The sequence below is a fragment of the Lonchura striata genome, chromosome 11, assembly GCF_050655825.1.
Source record: "Lonchura striata isolate lonStrDom1 chromosome 11, ASM5065582v1, whole genome shotgun sequence".
Taxonomy (NCBI): Eukaryota; Metazoa; Chordata; class Aves; order Passeriformes; family Estrildidae; genus Lonchura; species Lonchura striata.
Window position 1 is genome coordinate 19,043,246 of NC_140713.1, and position 25,426 is coordinate 19,068,671.

At 55.5% G+C, this 25,426-nt stretch overlaps 1 protein-coding gene across 12 annotated transcripts; it reads right to left on the reverse strand.

Moving 5' to 3' along the window:
• Positions 1–69: 69 nt before the first annotated feature.
• On the reverse strand, positions 70–22,620 carry KIFC3 (kinesin family member C3). Of its 12 annotated transcripts, XM_085589828.1 has the most exons (23): positions 15,740–15,832; positions 14,899–15,013; positions 14,518–14,570; positions 13,114–13,259; positions 11,842–11,980; positions 9,515–9,711; positions 7,334–7,399; positions 6,751–6,894; positions 6,400–6,639; positions 6,016–6,189; positions 5,741–5,888; positions 5,525–5,655; positions 5,321–5,432; positions 5,006–5,187; positions 4,824–4,928; positions 4,476–4,606; positions 3,769–3,892; positions 3,225–3,354; positions 2,889–3,118; positions 2,118–2,252; positions 1,675–1,783; positions 1,400–1,428; positions 70–1,205 (listed from the first exon to the last, which is right to left on the reverse strand). In XM_085589828.1, exons 3-22 carry the CDS (start codon positions 14,528–14,530, stop codon positions 1,424–1,426), a joined length of 2,661 nt encoding a protein of 886 aa, XP_085445954.1. In that variant the 5' UTR covers positions 14,531–14,570; positions 14,899–15,013; positions 15,740–15,832; the 3' UTR covers positions 70–1,205; positions 1,400–1,423. The 12 variants fall into 12 exon arrangements, with proteins under 12 accessions (XP_085445954.1, XP_085445952.1, XP_085445953.1 ...); XM_085589826.1 differs by lacking the exon at positions 14,518–14,570 and having other exon boundaries at positions 15,740–15,848; XM_085589827.1 differs by lacking the exon at positions 1,400–1,428.
• Positions 22,621–25,426: the final 2,806 nt, after the last annotated feature.

Genomic DNA, 25,426 nt, shown 5'->3' on the forward strand with positions numbered 1-25,426 from the left:
GCTGGGAGGAGGGAAGAAGCACCCATCCCACCTCAAGCAGGGTTCAAGAACAGTGCAGCGCAGGAGGACTGGCTTTAAAGAGTTTATTTAAAATAAGTTTTGTTACAAAACAGGGTATTTTTTAATTATTAAAATACATAGAAACATCTAATCTTACAAAAGGCTAAATTTATTTTTCCCTTTTTTGTTTTTAAATAGAATACGCCGTGGCAGCGCGAGAGGAGAGGGCTGTGGTGGAAAGAGCCATCAGTGCATCCAGCAGGGGTTTGCAGCAGGAGGAAATGTACCCACAGGTGGGTGTTGAGAGGTCCAAGGGCAGTGTCATCCCCTCCCATGCCCCTGCCAACCACCATCCCCATACATAAGCCAAGAGGCTTTTGGACTGGAGGCTTGGGGTCTTTTTGTTTGTTTTCGACTAGTTTTCCATTCCAAGACCATGTAAACAGGTATAAATATTTCAAACACTTTCATCTCGACCACACTGTGATCTCTCTTGACAAGACATCTGGTAAATAACTTTACAATAGCTTCATTCGAGACTGCTCCATCCCCCTGGTGCCGTGTACCACAGGCAGCCAGCGTGGGCCCCTGGCAGCACTGGCACCACGAGGAACGGCAGCTCGGCTCATGCACAGCACTGGGGCCTTCATGCAACAACAGGGCTTGAGAAAGTGACAGGGAACGGAGCTGCTGGGATTTTTTTGTGGCTTAACTTGGAGGAAGTGCTGCTCTGAAAGACATTGGGCAGCTGCCCAGATGCAGTCTTGCAGGAGCTGTGGCCAGGCTGGCCCTGCGGCAGTAGCAGAGTCAGGGCCAGGGACTGGTCTGGCTCTGTGCACCCCTTCCAGCTAGATCTCATTGTAAAAACAAAGCTGAAGAGATGGAGGGAGCACCCAGCAGCTCTCTGCTCTGGTGAAAAACATCTGTCCAGCAAAAATAAACTCACAGAGCTGAGCATCCGAGGGGGCAGATCTCTGCCCAGCACCACTGTCCTGAGAGGAGGGCATGGCTGCTGGGAGACCTTGACCCCGTGCTGCTCCTGGTAAGAGGTGCCCTCACCTCACGGGTCCTGGTGGCCAAGGGAACAGCAGCAAAGCCTTCACGTCTTCCAGCAGCTGTCTCTGTGTCACTATGATGGGCTGGGTCCAGCAGCAGGTTGGATGCCATGGCTGGCACTCATCACAGGGGGATTGGCCTCAGCTTCCCTGAGGGGAGAGATTCATGGGTTACAGCAGGCAGGGGCACAGCCACCAGTGCCTCAGCCCTGTGGTGGCATTGGAGCAGGAGGTGGTACCACAAGCATTCCCAGGAACATCCCTGCACAGTCCAGCAGCCCTGCCCTGCCTGGGAAGCAGGGTGAAAGCAGAGCCCTCCACCAGCACCGGCCGCAGGCACTCACCTGGCAGCCACGGCTGCCCCTAAGTCAGGCTGAAATCGAAGGGGAAAGAGGTTCAGCCTGCTGGCATTGCCCTCCCTTGTCCCCCCCAAGCCATCAGCACTGCCTTTGAACAGGGCACTCTTGGGGAAATGCTAACCATGGCTAATTAGCCATTAGCTAATGAGCTGACTACAGAGCTGCTCACTCCCCACTGCAGGGTTTGCCATGGGCTGTTGGCTGGAGCCTCCTGGGACAGAGGGACCCTGTCTGGGCTCTCAAGCTGTCCCACCACCCACCTGAGGTCTGGAGCTTCCTGCGGATGGAGGCAGAGCGACTGGAGAGCTGCCCTGGGCTGGGGGATGCGTGACCCCGGCCAGATGATGCTGTGGAACCCGGCGAGTCACCCTGGGAGGAGAGGGGACACAGCTCCAGGGTCAGGCCAGGCCAGGCCCCAGAGGGAAGGAATGGGGATGGGCTCACAGGCAGATTGTGTGTGCCTGTGTAGTGTGTCCAAATGTTCTCAGGGTGTACCATGGGGCTGCTGCAAAACAGGGCTTGGAACAGCATTGACTGGACACTGCAGTTTGGAGACAACCTGCATCCCAGCAGGTGGTTGTCCCCAGTGGAGGAGGCTCTAGGGGAACATCCAACAGCTCTGGGGACCGTGTGTGGGGGCAAAACAGGGGGGGATCCCTGGGGTGAGGGTGAAGAGGAAGGGCACCAGCAGTATCTTGAGTACCTCCAGATGCTCCTGGCTGGGCCAGGAGCCCAGCTCAGCCTTGCGGGAGACAGGACCCAGCTCCACGGAGCGAACCCTCTCGGCAAACTTCAGGGAGCACAGTGTCTCGCTGGTGTTCTTCTCAGCAGGGGAGACCTGGCTCAGGGAGGAGCAGGCACAAAGTCACCCTGGCAGCTGCCTGTGCACCCCGGGGGCTCCCCCCTAGAAAACCTGCTGCTGCTGGCCGGTGAGATGCTATTATTAACCTGCCCCTCCCAGGCTAGCCCCATCCATCCATGCCTGAGCCAGTGTCTGAGCCAGCTGGATTCTCTGTCACCAACTGCCCCACTGTGAGAAGCAGCCGGGAATAGCTGTGGCAGGTGCAGGGGCTTGGGCAGCCCCCCCAGGGCTCAGTGTGGGTGCCAGCAGCTGGGAGTGGGGGGTCACAGGGCAGGGCTGGAAAAGCTGCCAGAGCTTAAAATCCTCCTAGAAAAAGAGGGGATGGGAAGACGACAATATATATGAAGATTCTGCCCATAGTGATAGCATCTATATGCAGGCAAGGAGGGCAGGATTGTGGACCTCTGAGTTAATTCCCATTCCTTGGCCTTGTCTAGGTTGCAGAGACAGGGAGAGAGCTGCCACTGGCACCATGACTGCAGACTGGAAGATGTCCCATGGGCGAGCCTTGATTCTGTCCTCCCTCCCAGCTGGCTCAGCACTGGGGCGAGAAGGGGCTCAGAAATCAGTGACTGGCTGTGGGGATGCAGGCACTGGGTGCCCAGCCCCTACCTGCACCATCATGAGGGTCTTGCTGTCGCCGCTGAGCGAGTCCTGCAGCAGGTAGGTCAGCTTGGAGTTGCGGAAGGGCACGTGGCCCTGGCGGGAGCGCAGGGCGTAGATGACATCGCCCAGTGCCGACAGGGATTTGTTGATGTGCTGCGCCTCGCGGAGCCGGCTGCCCTCCGCGCCCGACCGCCCGACCCGCTCCGAGCCTGCCAGGTCCACCAGGTTCAGCTTCCCTGAGGACACACAGCCAAACCCCACCGCTGGCATCAGCACCCAGCCCTACACACCCCTGGGATGCCCCCCAGGTGCCTCGGGGAGGGTTTGCTGTGTGACACTCACCTGTGGTGCGGAGCCCCGTGCTGCGGTCGAGGCCGCGGACGGTGACGATGAGGAGGGCATGGGAGCGAGAGCTGTGCTCATTCAGGTTGGTGCACTCTGTCACCCGCTTGACGTGGCCAAACTCGAAGACCTGGGGGAGTTAAGGGGGTGAGGCCAACCAGCCTCAGTCCCACCACAAATCCCCTGTGATTCAGGGATGGCATCAGTCCCCCACGGGGTGCCTGGCCCATCCGGGTAATGACCGCTGCCAGGTCTCAGCCTGGGTGATGCACCAAAGGCAGGAGGTGACATGCAGGGCACTGCGGTGACAGCCGCATGCCACTAATCCTTCAGGAACTCTCTGGGCCCCATGCTTTTATTTTTAACCCCCTGTGGCTCATCCCATGGGACAGTGACCGTCACATCACACCCAGGGACCTATTTTGGTCTCTGTTGCTCCCCATGGGTTCAGAAGTGCTCCCAAATCCAGGAGTCACACACCAAAGACCCCTCCCCAGTTCACTGCTGCCACCCTCCTGTGCCCACTGCCCCCATCTCTCCACACCTTGTTGATGTCCTCCACGCTCTGCACCCTGAACTCGGTGAGCCCAGGCACGTAGAGCTGCCCACTGCCATCAGGGCACAGCTTGATCTCCAGCTTCTCCTGCGGCTCCTTCCCCAGCAAGTCCCTGGGCAAAGGGGCACTCATTATCATTCCCATCCCAAGGGAGTGCTGGCATCCATTCTGCAGCTCAGGGCTGTGTGCCAACACTGCCAGAGCAGACATCTCTTCCCAGGAAAGCTGTGCATCCTATTTATAGACCTCAACTCTCTTGGCTCCCATGTGCCTCCTCTCACCCAACTCAGACCCCGCTCCCATCCCTGCTCCCAATTACTCTCACGGATGAGAACCCAGGCTCCTCCCCTCCTGTGGCTGGACTAGGAAGGAAAATATTTCTCATGCTTTCAGCTCCCAGTTACAAATTCCTAAATATAGTGTCCATGGGCAGGGAAAGGGGGGGAGAAGGGGATGCCCCCACCGCTGCATCAGGGCCACAGAGTGGGAGTGATGGCACAGCTGGGAGCCTGTGTAAGCAATGGAGCTCATGAGAAGGGCAGTGTGCACCAAATAAATTAAAAATAAATCCTTGCAGGGCCAAATGCAGTGCCCAGGACCCTGGGACAGGCTGTGAGGCCTAGAAAGGGGTGGAGGGATGTGGGGGAGAGCAGCATGGGGTGATGTCCAAGAAAGCTTCTTCCCCTCCCCTCTACCTGAGTGCCTCATTGTAGATCTCGGCGGCGCTGACAGTGATGGTGTAGTCCCAGTCGGCCGCTTTGCCCCGCACCTCAGAGAAAAGGAGCTGCAGGGCCCGCTGGTTGATCCCTGGGTTTGCTGCTGTCCCCTGAAGGATTGAGGTGACAAACAGGGAAAACTCATCCTTTGGCATTTTATTCTATATTTTTTCTGAGCAGAAGCAAAGCCCAGGGGGATGCTGTGCAGCAGCAGTGGTCATCACTAGTGCACACCAGGTCTGAGCTGGCCACCAGCCTGGGTGACAGAGACTGGGCACTGCAGGGAGGGAAGCCAAAGAAGATGTAAACAAAGCCAAGTAAACTCACCTCCATTGTGTAGGTTTTTCCTGCCCCTGTCTGCCCATAGGCAAAGATGCAGACATTGTAGCCATCAATGCAGGAGGTGACCAGGGCTTGAACCTCCTGAAACACCTGGGGAAGACAGGGGAGAGTGAGAAGAAGGTGGCTGCCTCCCCCACCTCACACCAGCAGTGGACAGTAGCACCTACCTCCTCCTGGGATGCTTGTGGGGGGAAGACCTTGTCCAGCTCAAAGGACACCTGTTTCCCCTTATGCAGGAGGTGCAGGACAGCATCATCATCAGCATCAAAGGTCACAGCATTGGCTGCCTCAGGACCTTCCCCGTCCTCTTTTGTGATGGGGCGAACTCGCCCAAAAACACGGATGTTTCCTTGGAGGAGAGAAGCAGGGAGTCAGCTATCAAACACTGGGTGGGCTGAAGCATCCTGCAGCCAACCCGACCACCTTATGGGGACACTCCCGTGTCCCCCCGTCCCACTTCAGGGACACCACACCCCGCACACCTTTGAGCCGCACCAGCTCGTTGTGACACTTCTTGCGGAGCTGCAGCTCCCGCCGGTACTTGCGCAGCAGCTCCCGGTTGGTGCTGTGCACCTCCTCAATGGCCTGGCTGATCTGGGGATGGTGGAGACCAGAGGTTCAGCGACCCCCCCAGCACCTCCACCCCACATGGAGGAGTGCTGGGTGGTGGTCCCAGGGGGGCTCACCTCGGCCCTGGCGCTGCGCAGGGTCTCCTGGAGAAGCAGGGGGAAGTCGCGGACCTGGCGCTTCAGGCTGTTGTAGTCATGGGTGAGGGTGCGCAGTGCCGGCTGCAGCGTCAGCAGGTTGGTCCGGACACCTGCAGGCATGAGGCAGGGTGAGGGCAGATGATGACACCTCAACACTGGCCAGGCAACCCTGCCAGCCCCCTGCACCCTCCTCACCTGCCAGGTTCTCATGCACTGCCTTCATCTCCACCTGGGCACGGGAAAATGCCTCTTCAATGGCGTGGTTCTTCTCTTCCTCCATTGCCTGCATCTCCTCCAGCATCTGCCCATGGGCTCGCTCCAGCTCAGCCTCATACATCATGATCTGGGAGAGGAGCAAGTGGGGGATGACACAGTGAGTGCCCACCTGCTGCCACACCGTGTCACCTGGCAAGGGCCAGGCAGGCAGAGAATGTGGGGGAAGTTCTGATTTACACCTATTGCACTCAGACCTGAGCTCGGAGCTGGGCCTCCGTCTTCTGGGAGCTCTGCAGCTGCTGTTCCATCTCCTTCAGCACCTGTTTCTGCATCCCTACCTGCTCCTGCAGGTACTGGTTTCGGGACTGGGTCTCGCACAGGGCTTGTTTTGCCTTGGCTGACTCCACCTCCACCGTCTTGATGATGTACTGCAGGGGAAAGCACCCACAGATGGGATGTACTGGGGAAACAGCACCTGAAGGGCCTCGGATGGAGCTGTTGCTGGCCCAGGGGGAGATAATTTAGGAAATCATGCTGCTGTGCTGATGTGCTCGGGGCAGAGAGACAGGTGGCACTTGCAGGGCACCTACTGGGCACTGTAAGACACCCAGCCCAACCAGAAAAAATTAAGAGCTCACCTTTATCTGCTGGGGCTGGGACTTGAGGCTGGCGATGGTCTCCTGGCTGTCCCGCAGCCGCCGGCTGAGCCGCTCCTCCTCCTCGGCTCTCTCAGCCAGGGAGTCCTTGAGCCGCAGCTCCACCTCAGCCAAGCGGTTCGTCTTCTGCTGCACCTCCAGGTCCAGCTCCACCAGCTTGGCCCGCATCTCCTCTGCCTCCCGCTGCAGCTGGGACAGCTGCTCCTGCAGCCCGGCGTTCTCCTGGTGAAGGACAGGACGGCCAGGCCCATGTCACCCACAGGTGCCCATAGGTCACCACAGGTGCCCCTGCCACCACCGCTGCCACCACCGCTGCCACCACCGGCGACCCACCTGCAGGTGGGGGCAGTCCTGGCATGGTGCCTGTTGCTGCCGCTGCAGGTCCCGCAGCTCCCCCTCCAACGCTTTCATCTCCTGCCGCAGGCGCTCGTTCTCGGCCGCCAGCAGGTCCCGGTGCTTCTCCGCATCCGTGCCACCCTGGGCCAGGAGTGGATTGGAGAGGACATGGAATCTCCACGCACCCCAAGGAGCCCCGGCCTGCTGCCCTCATGGATCCCCCAGCCCACTGTATGAAGCAGCGCCCAGTGTGGCATTCCCAGGGAGTCCCTGCCTGCCCCCTTGGGAATCACTCAGCCTGCTGCACTGATGAGCCTCCTGCTGCCCCCAGGGAGCCCCAACCCACAGAGGGGCTTTCACTTCCCATCACAGGGTGACATCCCCAGGGTCACCAATGCCACATTGCACTGGACAGAAAATCCCACACTTTTGTTCCTCAGTGTCTCTTGGCCTGCATGATCCAAACTGGGGGAGGTTTAATCCATCGCCCACCCCGTGTTTCCTCTTCCTTCTCAGTGACCCAGAGCTCCAGCGTCCCTCAGGGCAAGGGTGGCTCAGCCCCATCCCAGTGGCAGCTCACCAGCTCCGAGCGCAGCCGGCTGATCTCCTGTGCCTGCTCCAGGAGCTTTTCCTTCAGAGTTTCCACCTGTCAACACAGACCAGGTTAACCAGGAGGCACCTCAGCAGCTTTCAGAGGAGACCCTGCGGTGCTGCCCCAGCCACCAACGTCCAGTCTGGCTCACATTTTTGTTATGCTTTAATTTTCCACCTGGCTCTGAGCGCCTGATTCACAGGAGCAGATTAAAATGAGCATTAATGAAAGCTTTGCTTTGACCTTGTTCAACCATGGGTATAATTTGTCCATGTTGAGCACTAGCAGAAACAATTATTAAAAAAAATAAAAAGGCATCATCTTTGGAGAAGGGAAAAAACAAACCCATCCATAACTGTGTTTGCCTTGTCCTGACCTGACAACCAGCTTTGCTCTACCTTCTCTATTTTTCTTTCTAGGAAAGTTATCTTAGTACAAAGAGGGAGCAAGAGCTCTTCAGGAAGGCCACATGTCTGAATCCCATGGGATGATGCTCTCCATCAACCCCCATCTGGGCATCTGCCCATCTCATAGGACCAGGCTGCCTTCCCTGCAAAACCAGGTGGATCTCAAAAATCCTCAAGCTTTTTTTGTGCAGAGACCAGTAAGGCTCTCCCAAAATCTGCAGTTATAGGAATAAACAGCAGCAGTGAGTGCTTGGTGAAGCCAGCAGTCTCATGGGCTGTATCAGAGTGGGGTTTACCCACCTGCTCTGTCTCTCACTTGACCACCATCCCCCAGATCCCAGCCCAGCTCCCAGTTTTCCCACTCCAGAAAGCTGCCAAAGCCCTCTGGGACACGCCTGGATATTGCCCCATCCCAATAACCAGCAACTGGCTCTCCATGGACCATAATTTAGGAACTGCTGATTAATAACCAATGCAGATGTGCTGACATGTGGCTGTAATTAATCTGGTAAATTATTCAGCCACGCCCTTGCAGAGATGGCAGCAGGGTGGGCAGCCCCTCTGTGTGCCCTGTGCTTGGCATGGCTGGGAGCTGGAGCTGGGATCTGGGGGATCTACAGGTGGGGAACAGCAGCTGCTCCCAGCCAGGATCGGGATCCCCCTCTGTCCACTGCGAGTCTCCCTGGCTCTGGCTGGGGGCCGAGCGAGCACCAAGTGCCTGAGCGGGAAAACCCCATTTCCATATCCACTGAGGGAGATTATTCAGCTATTTTTATAAGTATTTTTAAGGGAGGGGAGGTACTGAGAAGAAAAGAGTCGCGGCTTGTTCCGGGAAAGCTGCCAACCCAATCGGTTGGCGCACACGCCGGAGCCTGCCCACCATTCCCTTGCCGTCAATGCTCCTCTTTCTCCTACCTGCTCAGGCATCTCCAGCTGCATCCTGCTCTCTGGACGTGACAGGGACTCCTTGGCAGCTGGATCTGGCTCCAGCCATGGCCCTGCCATCCCAAAGCTTTGGAAGTTTGGGCCAGCTCTTCACTCCAGCCGGCGCCAGCTGCACTTGCTGCCGAACTGGCGAGCGCAGGGCCAGATCCCGCTGCGCTCACTCTTGTGTCATGCAGAGCATGCCAACCAAATGCAGGACAATTACCTCCTCCTTTTTGACACCCGTGGAACAAGCAGAACCTGACTGTAACAGCTTCCACAACAGCCACATGCAAATCTCTTTACGAACAGCCAAAATTTCCATGTCCCTGAGACGACCCAAGTACTCGTGCTGAGGATGTGCCTGCATTGGTGCAGGACATGGTTTTGGGTGGGGGGGGGGAATGCCACAGTGGCCAAAACCTGTCCCTTCATCAGACAATTCTGTGCCTTCACACAGAAGGCTGAAAATCACTAAAATTAAACCTCTGTCGGTCTAAGCTGAGCCCACAGCAGCCATCCTGTGCTGAGGAGATGGATGACTGGTGCAGAGCTGCATCCTGATGCCCAAAACCCTCCTGGCCATGTCCTATCCACAGAGCCACACAGCCTTGTCAGCACTACTGCGGTGTCACTGGGGACTGCAAGCATCCCAAAGGAGGCACAGCCAAATCTGATGCTCAGGAGCACCCAGCGAAGAAGATGCTCAGTGATGGAGATCCTACACTCCTTCACAGTGCAGCCATCGCTAACTGCATGCCACAGTGCTCCAGCCAAGCCATAGCCCGAGGCCGAAGACCCTAATGGACCCCCTTGTGTCACCCTGTCCCCAACATACCTGGCCTTGCAGCTGGAGAGAGAGGGAGAGCTCGTTGTTCTCCCGGGCAGCGAGCTTCTCCTGCAGCTCCAGCAGCTCCTCCTGCAGCCGCAACTTCTCCTTCTGCAGATGTGCCATGGAGGCCATCACCTCCTGGATCACGGGGAAGGGCCGGGCTGTGGACAGGCTGGCGCGTTTCCCACCACAGAGCCTCCCTCCTGCAGCGTGAGCAAAGATGGAGCTGCTCAGGACACAGCCACCTCGCTGGGCAGCAGAATGGCAGCCACGGGGAGTCCCCAGGGGCTGAGTCCCAGATGGGAGGGCAGGAAACTGGACCTGCACAAGTCCCAGGGAGCGCAGTGACGTGTCAGAGGCGCATCCTGAGTGCCAAGGTGCTCACCAGAGCAGGCCTGGCTAACAGTGGGGTCCAGCTGGGTGGGAGCCAGAGCGATCTGTCGATGCCAGCAGAGCATCCCAGGCCACAGCACAGAGCAGCTGCCCACAGCAGTGCACCGTGACCCAGCCCCATCACACACTGAAATGCTGCTGCCTCGCTCAGATAACAACCGCCCTCAGCACGGCGCTGATTCACCCCGGCATCCTTTCTTCTGAATGAGCAGGTGCCGGTGGAAAAGCAGTGTGTGATCATGTCATTAAAGTCTGCGTCATTACACACAAACATAATGGAAGCAAAATTTAAATTATACAGCTACCCTGAATGGCCATATTGCCTAATCCTTGTGTGTTTGGCTTTCTAACCTTCCTAATATTATTTTAAACATCACTTTCTGCATATTAATAGAGCCACCAGTGCTGACAGAAGCCAACCTGGCCGTACATCAGAGCCTACCAAATGACCTGGTAGTTCCCAAGAAGCAATGAGCTGGCGTGACTCATTCCCAACGTGGGATGAGGCAGTGCGGCGGCAGGACTGACGGTCAGGATCCCGGCTGCCCGGCGCCCTTCCCTGCCTGCTGTGGATTGCCTCTGCTGCCACCAGAAACCTGAGGTTTCACAGGCAGGAGCTGCTGCTGGGAATCACTGTGCTGCCTGCGGGAAGATGCTGCCTGCTTCATGGGAAAACGTCCTGAATGCAAAAAGAGAGACTTTTTTGTCTGTGAATCAGATTTTCTACCCCTAAATGGAGTTAAGGAGGCAGCGTAACCCACAGAAAGATGAAATGCTGGGACCAAACCACAACTCTGCTGCTGACTGCACATCATAGGACCTATCCAGTAGTGGTTGCAGAAGCAATCAACAGGTTTTATCTTCCTGACATGGTCTGGATACCCCAAAAGAACAGTGAGGTGTTGCCTTTCTTTCTTTCCATGCTGAAAGCTCAGCCCAGCTCAGGCAGAAGACCATGATCTTCTCTTTAAAATCAACAAAAAAACCCCAAACAAAACCAAAAAATCCCACCCCAAAATCTCCAAAATTGTCAGGAACGCCAGCTTTTACCCCCTGGAGAGTGTGCAGGGGTAAGACAAAATTACAGGAAGCACCAGGCTCCTGTGGACACACCACATGTCTGCACACATCATTCACACTAATCCTGGGCTGAGACACAAGGCAGAGCCAGGTTGAGAGCTGCAAGTCAAACTGCCAGGCAGGAAAATTCCCACAGATCACACCTTTCTCCACACTCCAGCACCTTCTTCCTGTGACAGCATCTGTAGGAGAGGAGATGCCGACCAGCTCTGTGTTATATCTCCCCCTGGGCAGATGTGCTGGTGGTCATGCGTGGTCTGAGTGTGGCAGGCAGGGTGCACAGTGACCCTCCTGCTTTCCAAAATGCAGAAATTTGCAAATTTCAGAAAGCCATTTGGGAAGATAGCTGTTCCTCAGCTCTGCCTTGTTTCCACTGCCAATCAGACCCTGACCCGCTTTCTCCTGCACCTCTGCCCCTTCCCAGCCACTACCACACCTCATGAGCTGCTGTGGGATGCAGCTGGGGACCAGGCCAAGAGCAGCTCCCGAGATGTGCCCTGACAAGCTCACACAATTCAGTCCTGATGGAGACAGACAGGAAACTGTGGGACTCCCCATCCTGGCACAGCCACGCATGCTGGAAGCGTTTCCACAGACATTACATTTTCCTTAAGAAGGAGGAAACAGCAGCGGGTTCATCAGAGCTCACCTGCTCTGTTCATCCAGCTCAATAATTCATCAGTCCCTGTCACCACCCAGCAGCTGGCCGGTGTTGGATTTCTCCTGCGACCTGCTCCCACAGCGAGCGCAGCCACACATCTTCACGCACCCCAAAAGAGGAGAGGTTTCCTCGACACCCACTGGCAGATACCAAACTCCTCCTGAGCACCCAGCACTGCATATCCCTGCTCTCCCCTTACCTGCTTTCTCCAGGTTCATGGTGGAGGCTGCCTGCACCGCCTCGGCAGCCGCTGGCTCACGGGGGGCTGCAGGCGGCTCCTCCGTGGCCGGTGTCGGGGCCCGGTGCCGCGGCTCCTCCCGCCGCCTGTCCCGCAGGGCCTGTGGCAGAAACGGGTCAGGGAGCTGAGACAGCGACTGCCCACACCGTGCTGGACACGGTGCCAGCAGCTGGCACTTCACAGAGCAAGCAGGGCGGGAAGTGCAAAAGACAGAACAGCAGAGCTTGGGGAAATCCTCCCTCCAAGGGAGGGTTGGGATGCTGCCACAATGAACTTATCATGTTTTTAGTTCTCCACACAAAAAACTTCACTCAGCTTGGCCACGCAGCTATACTGAATATTTCTTATTTTTCTGCCTATAGCCCTAAAAACAAAGAGACTCTGACTTGCAGCCATGGTTCATGCCCTGTGGGATGGAGCCCAGCTCCAAAAAAATCATAAATCTGAAAGGAGCTTTCATAAGGCTGCTATAAAAGGGGATGATCACCAAGCTCACCCTGCTCAATGATGCCTTTTCTTTCTTAAATCTTATCTCAGAGCCTGTGGCATCACCCTACAGGCCAGTGGTGCCAGAGAAACCTCACTCCAGCAGAGGGGCAAATACTCAGAACCTGCCAGTAATTTGGGAGTAATTTGGAAGGAGGCAGCAGCATTCTCCTGGAGAAGCCGCGTGTCTGCAGTGCTTCTGCATCTGAGACTCCAGAAGGGTTTTGCCGAAGGGAATTCATTGAGGCTGGTGTGCGATACAGAAGGTGTTTTCCTTCTTTTCAAAGAAGGAGAATTTGAATGATTTGCCTGAAGCCTGGAATGAATTAGTGGCAGCTACACCAGTACATGGTGTCCTGACACTGTCCCTGGCTGTGGCACCCTTCCACCTCCTTCTCCTCCATCCCACTGGCAAACACCACCTCACGGCACTGCATTTTCTTATCACACCTCTGCCTTGAGCTCTCCTGCCAGCATGACCCATAAGTGACCCAGAAAATGCTATTCTGTTATGAACACTGTTCCCCATTGATGCCTTTTCACTCCCCAGAGATGCTTTTCCCTCCCCAGCCAGGCAGCAGCTCTGCTTGAGGCACACGCTGCTGGGGTCCAGGCACAAACTGGTTGTGGTAAGGGAGGGAACCAGTTGGTTCCCACCTGGATGGCCCAGATGGGTGCAGGACATCCTCCCCATCACCCTAAAACTGCCCTCCCCATACATGCCATGGCTGGCTCAGCGTTCCTCACCTGGAGAGCCCGGCAGAGCCCACGGGGGTTTGCAGTGTCCGGCCAGCTCACGCTGAAGATTTTATGGTGAAGCAGTGCTGGCAGCAGAGGAGCCCGGGGAGAGGCGCCTGCTCCGCCCCCAGTGCCGAGCCTGTCCTGCCCACGGCCTGAGATGGAGCAAAGAGCATCACTGGATCCACCTGGGAGCCCAGCACAGACACAGCCTTCGGCCAGCTCAGCAAACCCACCTCCTCCTCCTCCCTGCTGCCGCCACCACACCGGTGTGGCAGACACAATGCATGACTTTTATTAAAAATGTTAATTATGTTAATTAGAAAAATTAGCCCTCTGGGGGGTGGAGACTGGTTACCAATGACTAGTAATGAGAATTCAGGGTGTAGCTTCCGACTGGCCTCTGCAGGACCAGATCTGTCCCCCACCAGGGATATCCCAGCTCTACCCCTTGCCAAGCTGCTCCACTTCCTGCGATCCCATCTCGGAAAAGCTGCCAAAGCCAGCTTGCATCACCAAAACCAGACAGTCAGACCCTGACGGTGTCACCTCCCTCCACTGACCCCAAATATTTCCTTCATTTGTCAGGCAGCCAAACCCAAAAGCAGCCAGGGCAGCACTTCCCTGTCCTGCTGAGCCACACAGAAGGAAACAGCAACTCAAGGAGCTTTCTCCCATGGTTGTGTCCTGCTCTGCTACAGGAAAAGCAGCTGGCAAGGGCTACATCCCACTGCTTGGGGACCCTGTGCCCCCCGCACCTATCTGCCACAAGTGCTGCCACCACTGCGGGTGGCCAAATCTCTTCTCCAGCTAACAGAGAGAAAATCAATTGCTCACAAATCAAACCTCAAAAATGCAGCCTTTTTCCTCTAAAGCCACCTGGAGGAAGTTGGGCTGGAGGTGGAACTGATGTCTGGAGGGAGAAGTGCCCTTATGAAGTTAGTCCATCACTCTGGACTTCTTCCCAGCCTCTAATTATCCATAACATTTTGCACACGCCATGAAAATTGAGCATTTCCAAAGTGCCAGCAAATGCCCGGATAACAGGTGATGAGCTTCCCATCCCTGTATGGGCAGCAGCAGCCGTTGGGCAGAGAAAGAGCTGAAAACCCTGACTTTGGAGGCTTTGGTGCCAGCTGGCATTTGGCTGGACTGGCCCAAGTGCCAGAGAAGAAGCTGCGTCCAGAGAAGTGGCTGCCAGCACAGGGGGATGGCAAATGCTGAAGCCAAAAGCAAAAGAAGTTCAAATACTGGGGTTTCAGCCTCCACCTTTGCCAAAACCCATTCAGCACCATCGGTGAGGGAGGTGGGAAGGGCTGTTTCCCAACAAGCGGTTGCAGGTTGGGACAAGCAGCTGCCCGCCTGCCTGCAAGGCAGCTCAGCCTCCACAGAGCAAAACTCGACTATACTCACCCATGGGGTCCATGCGCCAGAGAGGGATAAGGAGCCCTTCCAAGGAGCTGAGGCTGGGAAGAGGCAAAGGGCCCACATTCAACCTGCCATGCAGATCACTATTTTCTACCTCACATGTTAAATTTTAACCTTTCTCCCTAAGTTTCCCGCTCGGAAGGGCCAGGAGAGAGAGGGAGGCAGCCCTCTCTTCTCACCAGCACGCTGCCCAGAGCTTTGTGCCTGCTTCTGAGTCCCCGTTTCTCAAATCTTGACCTTCATCCGGAAAGAAATGTGAAAAATGCAGGCTGGCCTGTTCTCAGCCTCTCCTTCCCCAGTGAGCAGGGTGTGAGTGCAGCAGGCTGAGCCCCAAGGGGCAAGGACAAGGCACCGTGCTGTACTCACCGTCCGGGGCAAGGTCCTTGGTCTTCCAGGCGGCTCCGGCGGAGGGCCCGGATCCCAGATGCCAGGCGGTGCGGGACGTGATCATGGCACGGGGGTCCCGAGAACAGCGGCACCTCTGCGGAGAAGCGCAAGGACGGACATCTCAGCCGGTCTCAGTGCCCAGCTGTAAATCCCAGTGGGACGTTCTGGAGCAAAACACGACGGTAACACCGGCTCCGACTCCCGAAACCCGCAGGAAGTTGCATCAATCCCGTTTTTTGCTCCCGAAAAGGCGACAGCCCCGGGCTCCCTCCGTGCTCCCAGCGGATGTGACATAAACGGTGTCTGTAATTAATTTACTCATTCCTGAAGCCTCTCCAGGCCCCTCCTAACCTCGGGCTGGGGCTGCCTTTAGGGAGTTAGGAACTCCGGGACCACGGGCAGCCCTGCGCACCGCACCCACCGCATCCCAGCGCACACAATGCCCTGCACTGCACCGCTCCGCTCGGCACCGCCCGCTCCGCTCCGCGCACACCGCTCCGCGCTCGCCGCACCTCACCGGGGCCGCTTCGGCGGGGAACGGGACACGGAGCCGCCCAGCACACCGCGGGGTTCCTTTGCTCCCGACCCGCAGCGGGGCGGTCCCGGCGCCGGTGCCAGCGAGCAGCAGGCGCAGCCCCGCTCCCGCTCCCGCTCCCGGTGGCGCCGCCCGCCGCGGGCTAACGGGGAGCCGCGCTCTCGCCGCGCCGCGGGCGCTCCGTGCCAGCGCTCCCAGCCCGCAGACAAAGGGAGGGAGCCCCGGTCCTGCCCGGTGCAGCCCGGCTCCCCGGTGCCGCCGGTGCCGCCCCGCGGGGCCACTCACCGGGCGCGGGGCGGCGGCAGCAGCGGGACACACGGCACCAGCCCCGGCCCGTCCCCGCCTGCCCGGCACTTCGGTAACGGAAGCGCCGAGCCCCGCCCCGCACTCGTTGCCACGGAAACTCGTGAAACCCCCGACGGGCGGCGGAGGCGGGGCTCCCCTTCCCGCATCGGGCAGCGGCGGCGGCTGCGGGGGCGCGGGGCTCCGGAGGGCTCCCGGTGCTTCCCCGGGGCACCCCGGCCCCTCTGGCCGGAACCCTGGAAGCACAGGGGAGCCCCGGTGTTCCCCGTGCCCTTCCCAGGGCGGCCCGCCCCCACCGTGCTCCCCTGACCCTCCCTTGCTATAGTGCTGGGGGCTCCCGGTGTGTCCCCGGTACTCCCCGTGTGTCTCTGCCATTCCCACCCCATACCCGGTGCTCCTCAGGGAGTCCCAGTGTAACTGCATCCCACCTGTGCACCCCTCCTGGCATCACTCATCACGGTGACCCTGGGGGACCATGGGGACAGTGGTGCTGATTACCTACACACCGAGGACCCGCCTACCCAAACTATGCCCTCACACTCTGCCGCATCCCCACCGCTCCCAAGCATCCACTGGCAGCAATGCCAGCTGGCACCCCAGGCTCATCTGTCCCAGGGACACAGATATCACATGAAAAACAACCTTTTCCTAACCCAGAGGCATTGGAGAAAACAGCCTTACATGCCAAGACCTCTACAAAAGCCCTGGTGTCAGAAAGGCAACAGAAATGCCTGCATTTTTAGGGTGTGATTTGTATCTGCCTCCCTGTATTGCACACACAGCCCTCACAGTAATGGCTGGTTTGGGTGACACAAGTCACTCATGACTTGTTCACAGTTATGAACTGGCAGTACCGGATATTTCCCATGACAAAGCTGCACTTGGCATCCTTGGTGGTGGCAGCGGGTGCCCCGTGCTGATGGCTCACATCCACATGCCGATGGCAGGCTGACCTGTGTCCCACCAGGGTTTGGGGATGCAGGAGTGGCTGTCCCTTGGGAAAGGAGGGTTTGATGCCAGCCCTGTGCTGTGCTCCCCGCAGACCACCTGCCCTCCCTCAGTCCCAGCCTTTTCTCACTCCTGACCAGGTTTGGAGCAGGATTTAGCCTTGTCCTTTCATCCTGGACTGTCCCTCTTGGACATTGTCTCAGAGACCCCCCATGAGACACTGCTCCACTCCCTGCCACGAGCCAGCCACATGGTGAGGGGTGATAGGGAGCCACTGACATGGGGAGGACAAGCTGCTCTAGCCACTCACCCCAGAGAAAGGGGGCTGTGAAGGATCACCTCCGTGTCCCCATGCCCCTGGCACAGAAACTTGCCGCTGAGAAGCCAATGCCATCCTGGCCTGGCAGCAGCCTGCAGCTCTGCACTGCATTTGCCATTCCCCTGCAGCCAGTGAAAACCTCCCAGCCTCCTCCCCCTCCCCCTTCATCGGAGGTTTATTGGCATTCCCAGCATGGATCCTGGCATGGATGGATAGAGGTGTGTGTGCCTATAGACACACATCCATATGTACATACATTTACCCACAGAGGCCCTAAGCAGTGTCTAATTTGCATGAGTAGCCCATAATCTGTGCAGCTCCTGAGGCTGGTTTGGGGATAATATTGACACACAGGAAGCTACTTTCCCCTTTCCGATAGCAACTGTAAAGCCATATCATTGCTGACTTCATTTATGAGCTGTAAAGAGTAAAACAAATGTTTATGTAATTTACTTTAACTGGTAAGTAATTTCCTGGCTTTTGAATGCTTCAGGTTTTTAATGGTATTGCAATTATGCAAAGCACATAAGTTGTATCAATTACATCAAGTAAGTCTACATTAAGCAGGCACATGCATGAATTCCCCAGTTTAGAAGAATAACTCAATGAATAAGCATGGAGCAAAATCTGAGATGCAGGAAGGGTTCTGTGCCAACAGCCCTATTCAAATAGTCACCTGTGAGCATTACAAAACCCACCCCTCCCAGCTGCTGGGCTATTTTTGGCAAGGACAGCATGGCTCTCTGGCAGGCCCAGCACACCAGGAACAGGCTCTCCAGCATCCAGAAGTGGGGTTACTCTGGCTGCACGCCGCTGGCCAGGTACCAGCTCCCTTTCCCTGCACTGCGATGCTCTTTGGCTCAAAGGAGCACTGTGAATCCCGGGGATGCCCACTTGCTGCTGGACATTCTGGGGGGCTGTGGGCAGCACACATGGGAGCCTGTGCAGGCAGCAGCACCCTGCTCGTGCCCCTCTCTCTGCAGGGATTCACCCATGCTGGCTGGGATCATCTCAGCTTGGTCCCCCAGCGATGCTCCCATCTTCCTTTCCTCGGCTGTCTCCGTGACCTGAGCAAGCACCGGCTGACGACATCGCTGGAGGTATTTTTAGAAATGCTGCTTTGCAGGCAGGCAGAAGAACAGCAACGAGGAGCAGGGCTGGCCGCCAGCAGCACCTCTGCCAGCACCCAGCAGGTAGCAGGGAGGCTCGATACATCGATGACCATCAGTGCTAAAACATCTGCCCTGCGTGGACAGCACCAGCCTGCCACGGGCCACCCTGCCCGGGGACAGTGACCTTGGCTCGGGTCTAGCTCTGCTTTTAGCCCAGCCTGTGCTGTAGCTGAAAAGCATCGCTGCCATGGTGGGGTGAAGCCAGGCAGGTTAATTTGCCTTTTACTTGGATGAAGGGAAGCTCCAGAGATCGAAACACATCACTGAGTGGGGCCCTTTGTATTGGGTGTTTGTTCTGCCCTGAGCAAATATTTAACCTACATTTGTAAGACAGCTAAAAAATCCCCCAAATGCCAGAAAATATGTAACTCCTCCTACTCTCCCTTCGAGCAACCTGATAACCTGGTCTAGGAATGCAGGCAGGAGCTCACCTGATACCTGAAACCTATTGTATGTTGGGATGCTCCCTGTAGAGAATTCCCACCAGAAGCATCAGACAGCGTGAGAATGTGTCCCCAGAGCACAATTAATTATAAACCAGCTCATTATTCTAATTTTGCTCCTCCTTGAGGAGGTGAGGGGATTTCTCGGCTTTGCTGAGGCATGGTTTGCCAAGCCAACATGAAATGCTTTGCAAAGCAGGAACGAGCCCCCTGCATTCCTACATTGCCATTTCACACAATGACAGGAGTTTTAATTAAGTCTTAGCGTGTTCCTGAGAAATTTAATATTCATTTTAAAGTTCCCTAGTTGCGTTAATTCAACCCCGAGGCTCTGATCCTTGCGATAGGGTTATGTGGAACTGGGTGGAGAGCAGGAGCAGGGCAGGGGTGTTTCAAGGATTGCTGCCAAAATCCAACACACTGGGATGCTGCTTCAGCTGGTGGTGGTGTCTCTGCAGCTCAGCACCTTGGCCAAGCCCCTCAAAGCCAGTTAGGCTGTGTTTGGGCAGCCCAGGGCAGCCCAGAGCCTGTCCACAGCCAAGGATCTCTCTGCTCCAGCTGGGAGCTGCTGCATGCCTGGCTCAGCTCTGCCTGTGTCCCCCATGCAAATCTCCTCTATATCAAGCAAATGGCAAAAGCAACACCTTGTTCAACCTGCTGCATTCAGGCAGACAAAACTTCTGCTGTGCTGGCAGCCAGGGCAGTGCCATGTGAGATGTAGCAGCCTTTGGAGGGGTGACTCTTCCACCCTTCCGAATTTCTTATCTCAGACTTCAGTGCACACCATCTAACCAAAGCTCAGCCTCCTTCTCCCTTTTACCTACCTTTTATCTTTGTCATATTTTTCAGCTGGCTTCAGGAACAACTTGGGTTTGGCTTTAATGCCTGTGCCTTGCCTAAAAACCAGCGCTGGGCTCATCCTGTGCCTCTCTGGCTGCTGGGGAGTGGGGAGCTGCTCTGTGGGAGGACTGCAGCTCACCTCCTAAGTCATTAATGTTTCATGGCATTAATCAACACAGGCTCCTGCTTATAAAGCGCTTCTTAGAAACAAGGCTAAGAATAAGCACGAGGTGTCCTTGCTGAGGCTGAGCCCTCTCTGCTGGCTGGGGGATGCCCATGCTGGTTGGAGCAGACCCAGAGAGGGGATTCCATCCATGGTATTTCAACCAGCAAATAAAAATTCTGGCTGTCCTGGAAAGATGGCTGCATGCCAGGAGGAGATCCTGGTCCTCCCAGTGTGGAAGGAGCCCACCAGCACTCCCCCAGCCAGTGCTTACAGGGCATCCTTGGGACCCTCCACCTGGGACCTTGTGTGCTTTCTGCAATTCTTTCTAACTAAAGAAATGTCTGAAGATAGAAGCTGCAGGTGGGCAATTGGAACGTTTTAAGAATTTTACTACTTCTGGTGCTCATTTTCTCCTTGAAGCCAAGCCCCCACAATGCCACTGAGCCTGTTACCCTGGCTGGGTGACACTGGAAGCAAGGTGTGCAAAGGCAGGCTTCCCTCTGCACAGTCAGAAAGGAGGGGAGCCATCTCTTTAAGAAATAGATTCAGTTCTCAACAAACCCATTTATTTTTAGTGCCCTCCAAAATGTGCTTGTCTTTGGAGAAGAAACGAAGCAAACACAGCGATTCTGAATAATTTAGGGGATAGAGTTTTGGGGCTGTAGTAAATGGCTGTGCTCTGCTGGGGCAGGGGCTGGAGGAATGCAGGGCTCAATAACATCCAGCTGATTAAGGCATGGGCAGAGGTAAATCAGTGAGAGCCTCTGCAGGGAAGAGGGAAATATCCCTGTGGTCATAAAGCAAATGCAGCCATGGAAAGGAGAATATTGTGATGAGCGATGGGCTCGGCTGCATCCTGGCTGCATGGCGAGAGCTGTGCCCAACAAAGGGATGAATATGCAAACGAGGTGGGACATCCACCGATGGAATTAAACAGCTTTCCTGCTAACCGGCTTTGGCTGCTCAACATCCAGCTCCCTGCAAAATCCCACTGCGAGCCCATCCTGGCACGGGCACAGCACGCTGGCCCCTCAGGCCCTTGGCTCGCTCCGTGCCACCTTTCTGTGCCCCAGGAATGCTCGGCAGGCTCGGGGCTGGTGTGTGATGCTGGACTGATGCTGCCCTGCAGCTCTGGCATCAGGGGGATGGAAACAGGATCCTCCCTGGATCACCGACACCCGCTGTGGATAATGGATATCCCAGTGCTCACACTGGCAGCAGGACTCCAGCAGAGATCTTCACCACAGCCCGGGCCCAGCCCTGCCCAGGTATCCCCATTTCCCTGGCACCGGAGGGATGCTCCCACTGCCTCCACTCACTGCTGGGTGATTTCTTCCCCACTTTTATCTACACTGAGCTGGAGCATTCTAGCCCACCCCATGCTATCACAGCTTCCCACTCACCAAGGAAAAAGGCTGAGGTCTTTTGAGTTTAACTTACTGGAGCATATTTCGTGGTAATTTAATTATTATGGACCCAACTGGGACCAGATTTATTTTTTTTTTAATTCTAAGGTACAATTGAGACGATAAAGAAAACTGCACTCAGTTAAGAGTGTGTCACAAAGAGATCCATGAATCTACCTGCTAAAATTTTACAGGAAAAACTATGTTTTCTTGTTAACACAAAAATAGATGCATAACTACCACAGCCACTCATCCTGTTTCAAAAGAAAAGCAAAATTTCTTGTTCCTGTGTTGGTGCTTCAAAGATTCTTTCTCAGCAGACTATAGAATTACACACTGCACATGCAGTGCTGGGATCTGTCCTCAGAGCAGGCTTTACACCCAGTAAGGGTCTTCTGCTTCCTGGCTGAGCCAAGGGAAACTGGGGAAGACAAGCAAAGGAAACACTAAATTCCAGCCTCCTGCTATGGTTAAAGGAAGAAGGAGCAGCACAGCACTGTGCAAGACTATTTTAGAACAGAAAAGTTTTACATCTACGCCCAATGAATATTAAACAGCCACACGCTTCAGCTCTGCTGCCTGCGCCCGGCGCCGCGTGAGCAGATTTAATTTCTCTTTATGGAGAGGAGCAGACCCACACCCAGATTTTCATGCGTGTGCCTTAGAGGTGAACGGGATGTGAAGGGTGAACCCGAGTCTTCTCTGCCAGGAGATCCCTTCAGCAATCACTCACAACTGGAAAAACAAGGAGACATTAAGCAAAAGCTGGCAGCGCAGGCAGGGTTTATGCAGACTGACATGGAATAGCTGCCAGCTTGCTGGGAACTTCATATAAACCTTCCTGGGCTCCCACATCTGTTTGCAGATCCAAGAGAGGTGTCAGGTGAAACAATAAGGGTGAGATGGAGAAGGAAATGGTACACAAGGTGGGAGCAAGGCATGGCCAGGGCGCTCAGTATCCCAGCTGAGGTGGGACCAGGGCTCTCTGGGACTCAGGCATCTCTATTCACTTATCTTCACCTTTAACCCACCAGACAAAATGTGCAGCTGAATTAACCCCCTAGGAAGCAACAGCAAAATAAACACAGAGCCTGCGTGCAAACATCCAGGGACGTTTCATGAAAACAACTCCAATCCAAAGGCATTGAGCTGGTTTAAATCCCCAGCCTTTGATTTTGACACAGACTATGCCCTGTTTGCCCCCAGCCCCCACCACTGCTCTCACCTGTGGAGCCATCCAGACCAACCCTGGTCCTGGGCACTTTTTCTGGAAGCATCCTCCTCCACAGGCAAGTCTCCTGATGGTGCCCATGGGTCTGCAGAAACGCTCGAGGCTGCGGCGCTCACGCTCCTGGCTGTGGGCAGGGATGCTCTCCACAGCCTGCATCCTGCTCCTCCTGCTGCTGCCCCAGCTCCAGCCCTGCACTGACAGTCCTGCCAGTGCCCACAGAGTGTGCATGGCTCAGCACAGCCTGGGAGGGATGCTGAGCTCTGCCTAGGGGCTGTGGGAAGCCCCCCTCAGACACCAGGAGCGAGCCGGGCTGGCCGATGCTGGCAGCAGCTCCCTGGGGTGGGATCCTTCCCCGTGCTTTTCCACACGTGGTGCCACAGGGCTGGCACACCAGCACTGAAAAATCGTTGTCTTTTCATCAGGGGTTTGTTGACTCTGTCCCAGCCTCAGGGGTCCCTGAGTGAAGTCCCCCAGCAGTTCTCCTCTTCCCTGATTATGGACCAGGAAATGCTGTTGTAAAGATGGTCCCTAACGTGTTCTAGATGGACCCCAGAAAGTCCCAGTGCTGGTGCAGAGACAGGGTGGTGGGACTCCCCAGGGATGCACCCCTCACTCCAGCCTCCCCAGCAAGCCGAGGCAGAGGATGGCTTCTGCACCCAGTGTTGCCTTCCCCACTGAATTTCTCAGCCCATCTCTTGTGGCTGTGTCCCATCCGTGGCAGATTCAGAGACAGCGCTGTCCCCTCTGCTCCCATCTGCCAGTGCATTAGGAAAATGAGAGCTGATTAAAGCCCATCCCCTCCCGAGAACAATTGGTCCCCAGCAAACTGCTGACACCACTGACCTGGGGGCAGCAGCAGACAGGTGGACTTCCCTCTGGCCACAGACATCCAGTTTTAGATGGGTTTGGGGTTGCTTGGTTCTGAGCATTTCCTATGGCCACAAGAAGTGCTTTAACTGCAGGAAATTAATGTGTTCATTTGATTTTCTTTTTTCTATTACCTGTTAAGAGGTTGGTTGAGGCAGTGCCTCTCCTTGCAGCCGTGCTCCTCCACTGCACACTATGCAAGGATGTCAAGATGGGACAGGAAGGAGCTTCTGTGTATCCACAGCACCCCATTAACCCACAGCAACTGCAAGGCCCCTGTAGCACCAAAAAATCTCCTGTTTCTCAAGGCAGGCCAGCTGGAAAGGTCCATTTCCCTCCCATTAATCTCCACCTGCCAGCACTTTCTAGAAGGCAGTTAAGAACATTGAAACTGGGGAGATTTGCAAAATAAACAGCGATCAAACGCAAAGCCCTGGGTTCCTGCTCGGAGGGCGTCTGTGTGCCAAGACACACAGATCGTATCGGGCTAATTTACAAAAGGAAAACCGCCCTAATTAGTGTTCAGGAAAGCACTTTAATGAGAAGAGCATTAGTGCAAAAAGCAAGAGTGCCAAGAGGTCAAGCTGTTCCTAATGCCAGAAAAACAGGAAATGGGGCATAGCTGATCTCTGCCCACCCAAGCCGCAGCACTGTTTTCTCATTTTTTAGTAATATCTCAGGCTATTAGCGAGGAATTTAGAAAACCCGGGGCGTAAAGCCCAGCGGCAGGGCAGAGCCTGCCACAAGCTCGGATCATCGCGATGCCAGGTATGGATAGGGCTCCCTGCAGCCACCTCCCCTCCTTTTTGGGGGCAGAATGCAGGTTTTATGGGTTTTGTGGGGTTTCCCCCGCGAAGGGAAGAGCAGCAGCCCCGTCAGTGCCACAGCCGCCTCTCTGACGGGGGCCAGTAACCATGGCAGCGGAGGGATCTGCACGTGATATTGGCATTTCTGCAGCACAAAAGAGCCTCTTATCGAGAAGGAATAACTGGTCTGGCTGGTCTTCATTCCTCTGGTTATTGCTACGGCACAGCATCGCGGGGCAGCTGATGTGATGCTCACCGTGGGGCAAATTCGGAGCGCCCGCGCGATGCTGCCGGCTCATGCACGGGGGGCTCCGGGATGCCCTGGGTGCTCCCCCAGCCCCACCGCGGGAGGGAGGCACGGCCAGCCCTCCCCACCGCTTCTGGCAAACGAAGCTGGGGAGGGAGCGCTGATGGTCCCGCTGAGCTCAGGTGTGCGCAATGAGCATCTGCAAACCGCGTGAAGCAATTTGGGCCGCGCTGGTTGTCCCCAGGATGTCACAGCCCAGAGCTGGCAGGGGTGCTCCCAGCATCCCACAGCCTGATTTAGCTCGCTTCTCCGGTTGTTTACATTTCTTCTCAAATTTCTTCCAGTTTATCGAAGAAAACGGTTTTGTGACTTTAACTGTTTGACTTCCAGCTCTTCTCATGCATCAAGTGACTTCTAAAAGCAGGGAAAACTGCATGGCAGAATGCAGGTTTCTAGGCTTCAGTTCTTCAGATGATCAAACCCAGCTCACTGATAGGGCACAGATCTCCCTTAGACATTCACCCAAGGGCATGAACCAAAGTGGGCAAGTTTCATCCCAAAACCAGAACAGGTAAATGAGGAATAAATGAGAAAGGTAAAGGTCACTGAGCCTGAGCTCAGCCTAAGCTGCTGCTAACAAGAGCTGTCATGGGCACCAAAAGGTTTGTGAACCTCTGTGTGGCCCCTTTCCAAAAGGTGGTCTGGTGTTTTTTCAGGGTGTTAACTCCAGTGGGACCATTGCTGCACTTAAAAGGAGCTTCATGCTCAGAGCAGAGAAAACCAGACTTGGATTAGCTCGATTTTAGGGAAAGATAAAAGGGATTCAGACAGATTTATATGCAAGTGTCACTCAAAGCAGAGCTACCCAAAGGAAAAAATATATATAGATAGAAAAAGTGGGTTACAGACTGTTCCCAGAACTAGGAGTGTGTCCTGCTGGTTAATGTCTGCAGGTTTCAAGGTTGAAGTACTTAATTTTATTTCAAGCTTCCTAATTAAACACCATTTAACTGGGCTTTCCATTTATCCTGCAATTTCTTTCTGGACCTGAGTCTAATCCCCAAACCTGCTTATTTGCTTTTACTTTCATTACAACCTTATCAGTGATTAACCTGCAATTGCACTTAATCTTTTTAAAAGATTTCTCTGGCTATAAATACAGAGAAGCTACCTGCCCTGTTTCTGTCCAGGGGAAAACAACTTCCTCCACTGCCAGATGTCTGT

What these genes read in the sequence shown, in the direction of transcription:
- KIFC3 (XM_085589831.1), bottom strand. Translation starts at nt 22,510, where the DNA reads ATGCACACTCTGTGGGCACTGGCAGGACTGTCAGTGCAGGGCTGGAGC. An exon ending in TGCGCAGCGCCAGGGCCGAG is followed by an intron (nt 5,433 to 5,524) that starts GTGAGCCCCCCT and finishes CACCATCCCCAG; the next exon opens with ATCAGCCAGGCCATTGAGGA. An exon ending in GAAAAACCTACACAATGGAG is followed by an intron (nt 4,607 to 4,823) that starts GTGAGTTTACTT and finishes TCAATCCTTCAG; the next exon opens with GGGACAGCAGCAAACCCAGG.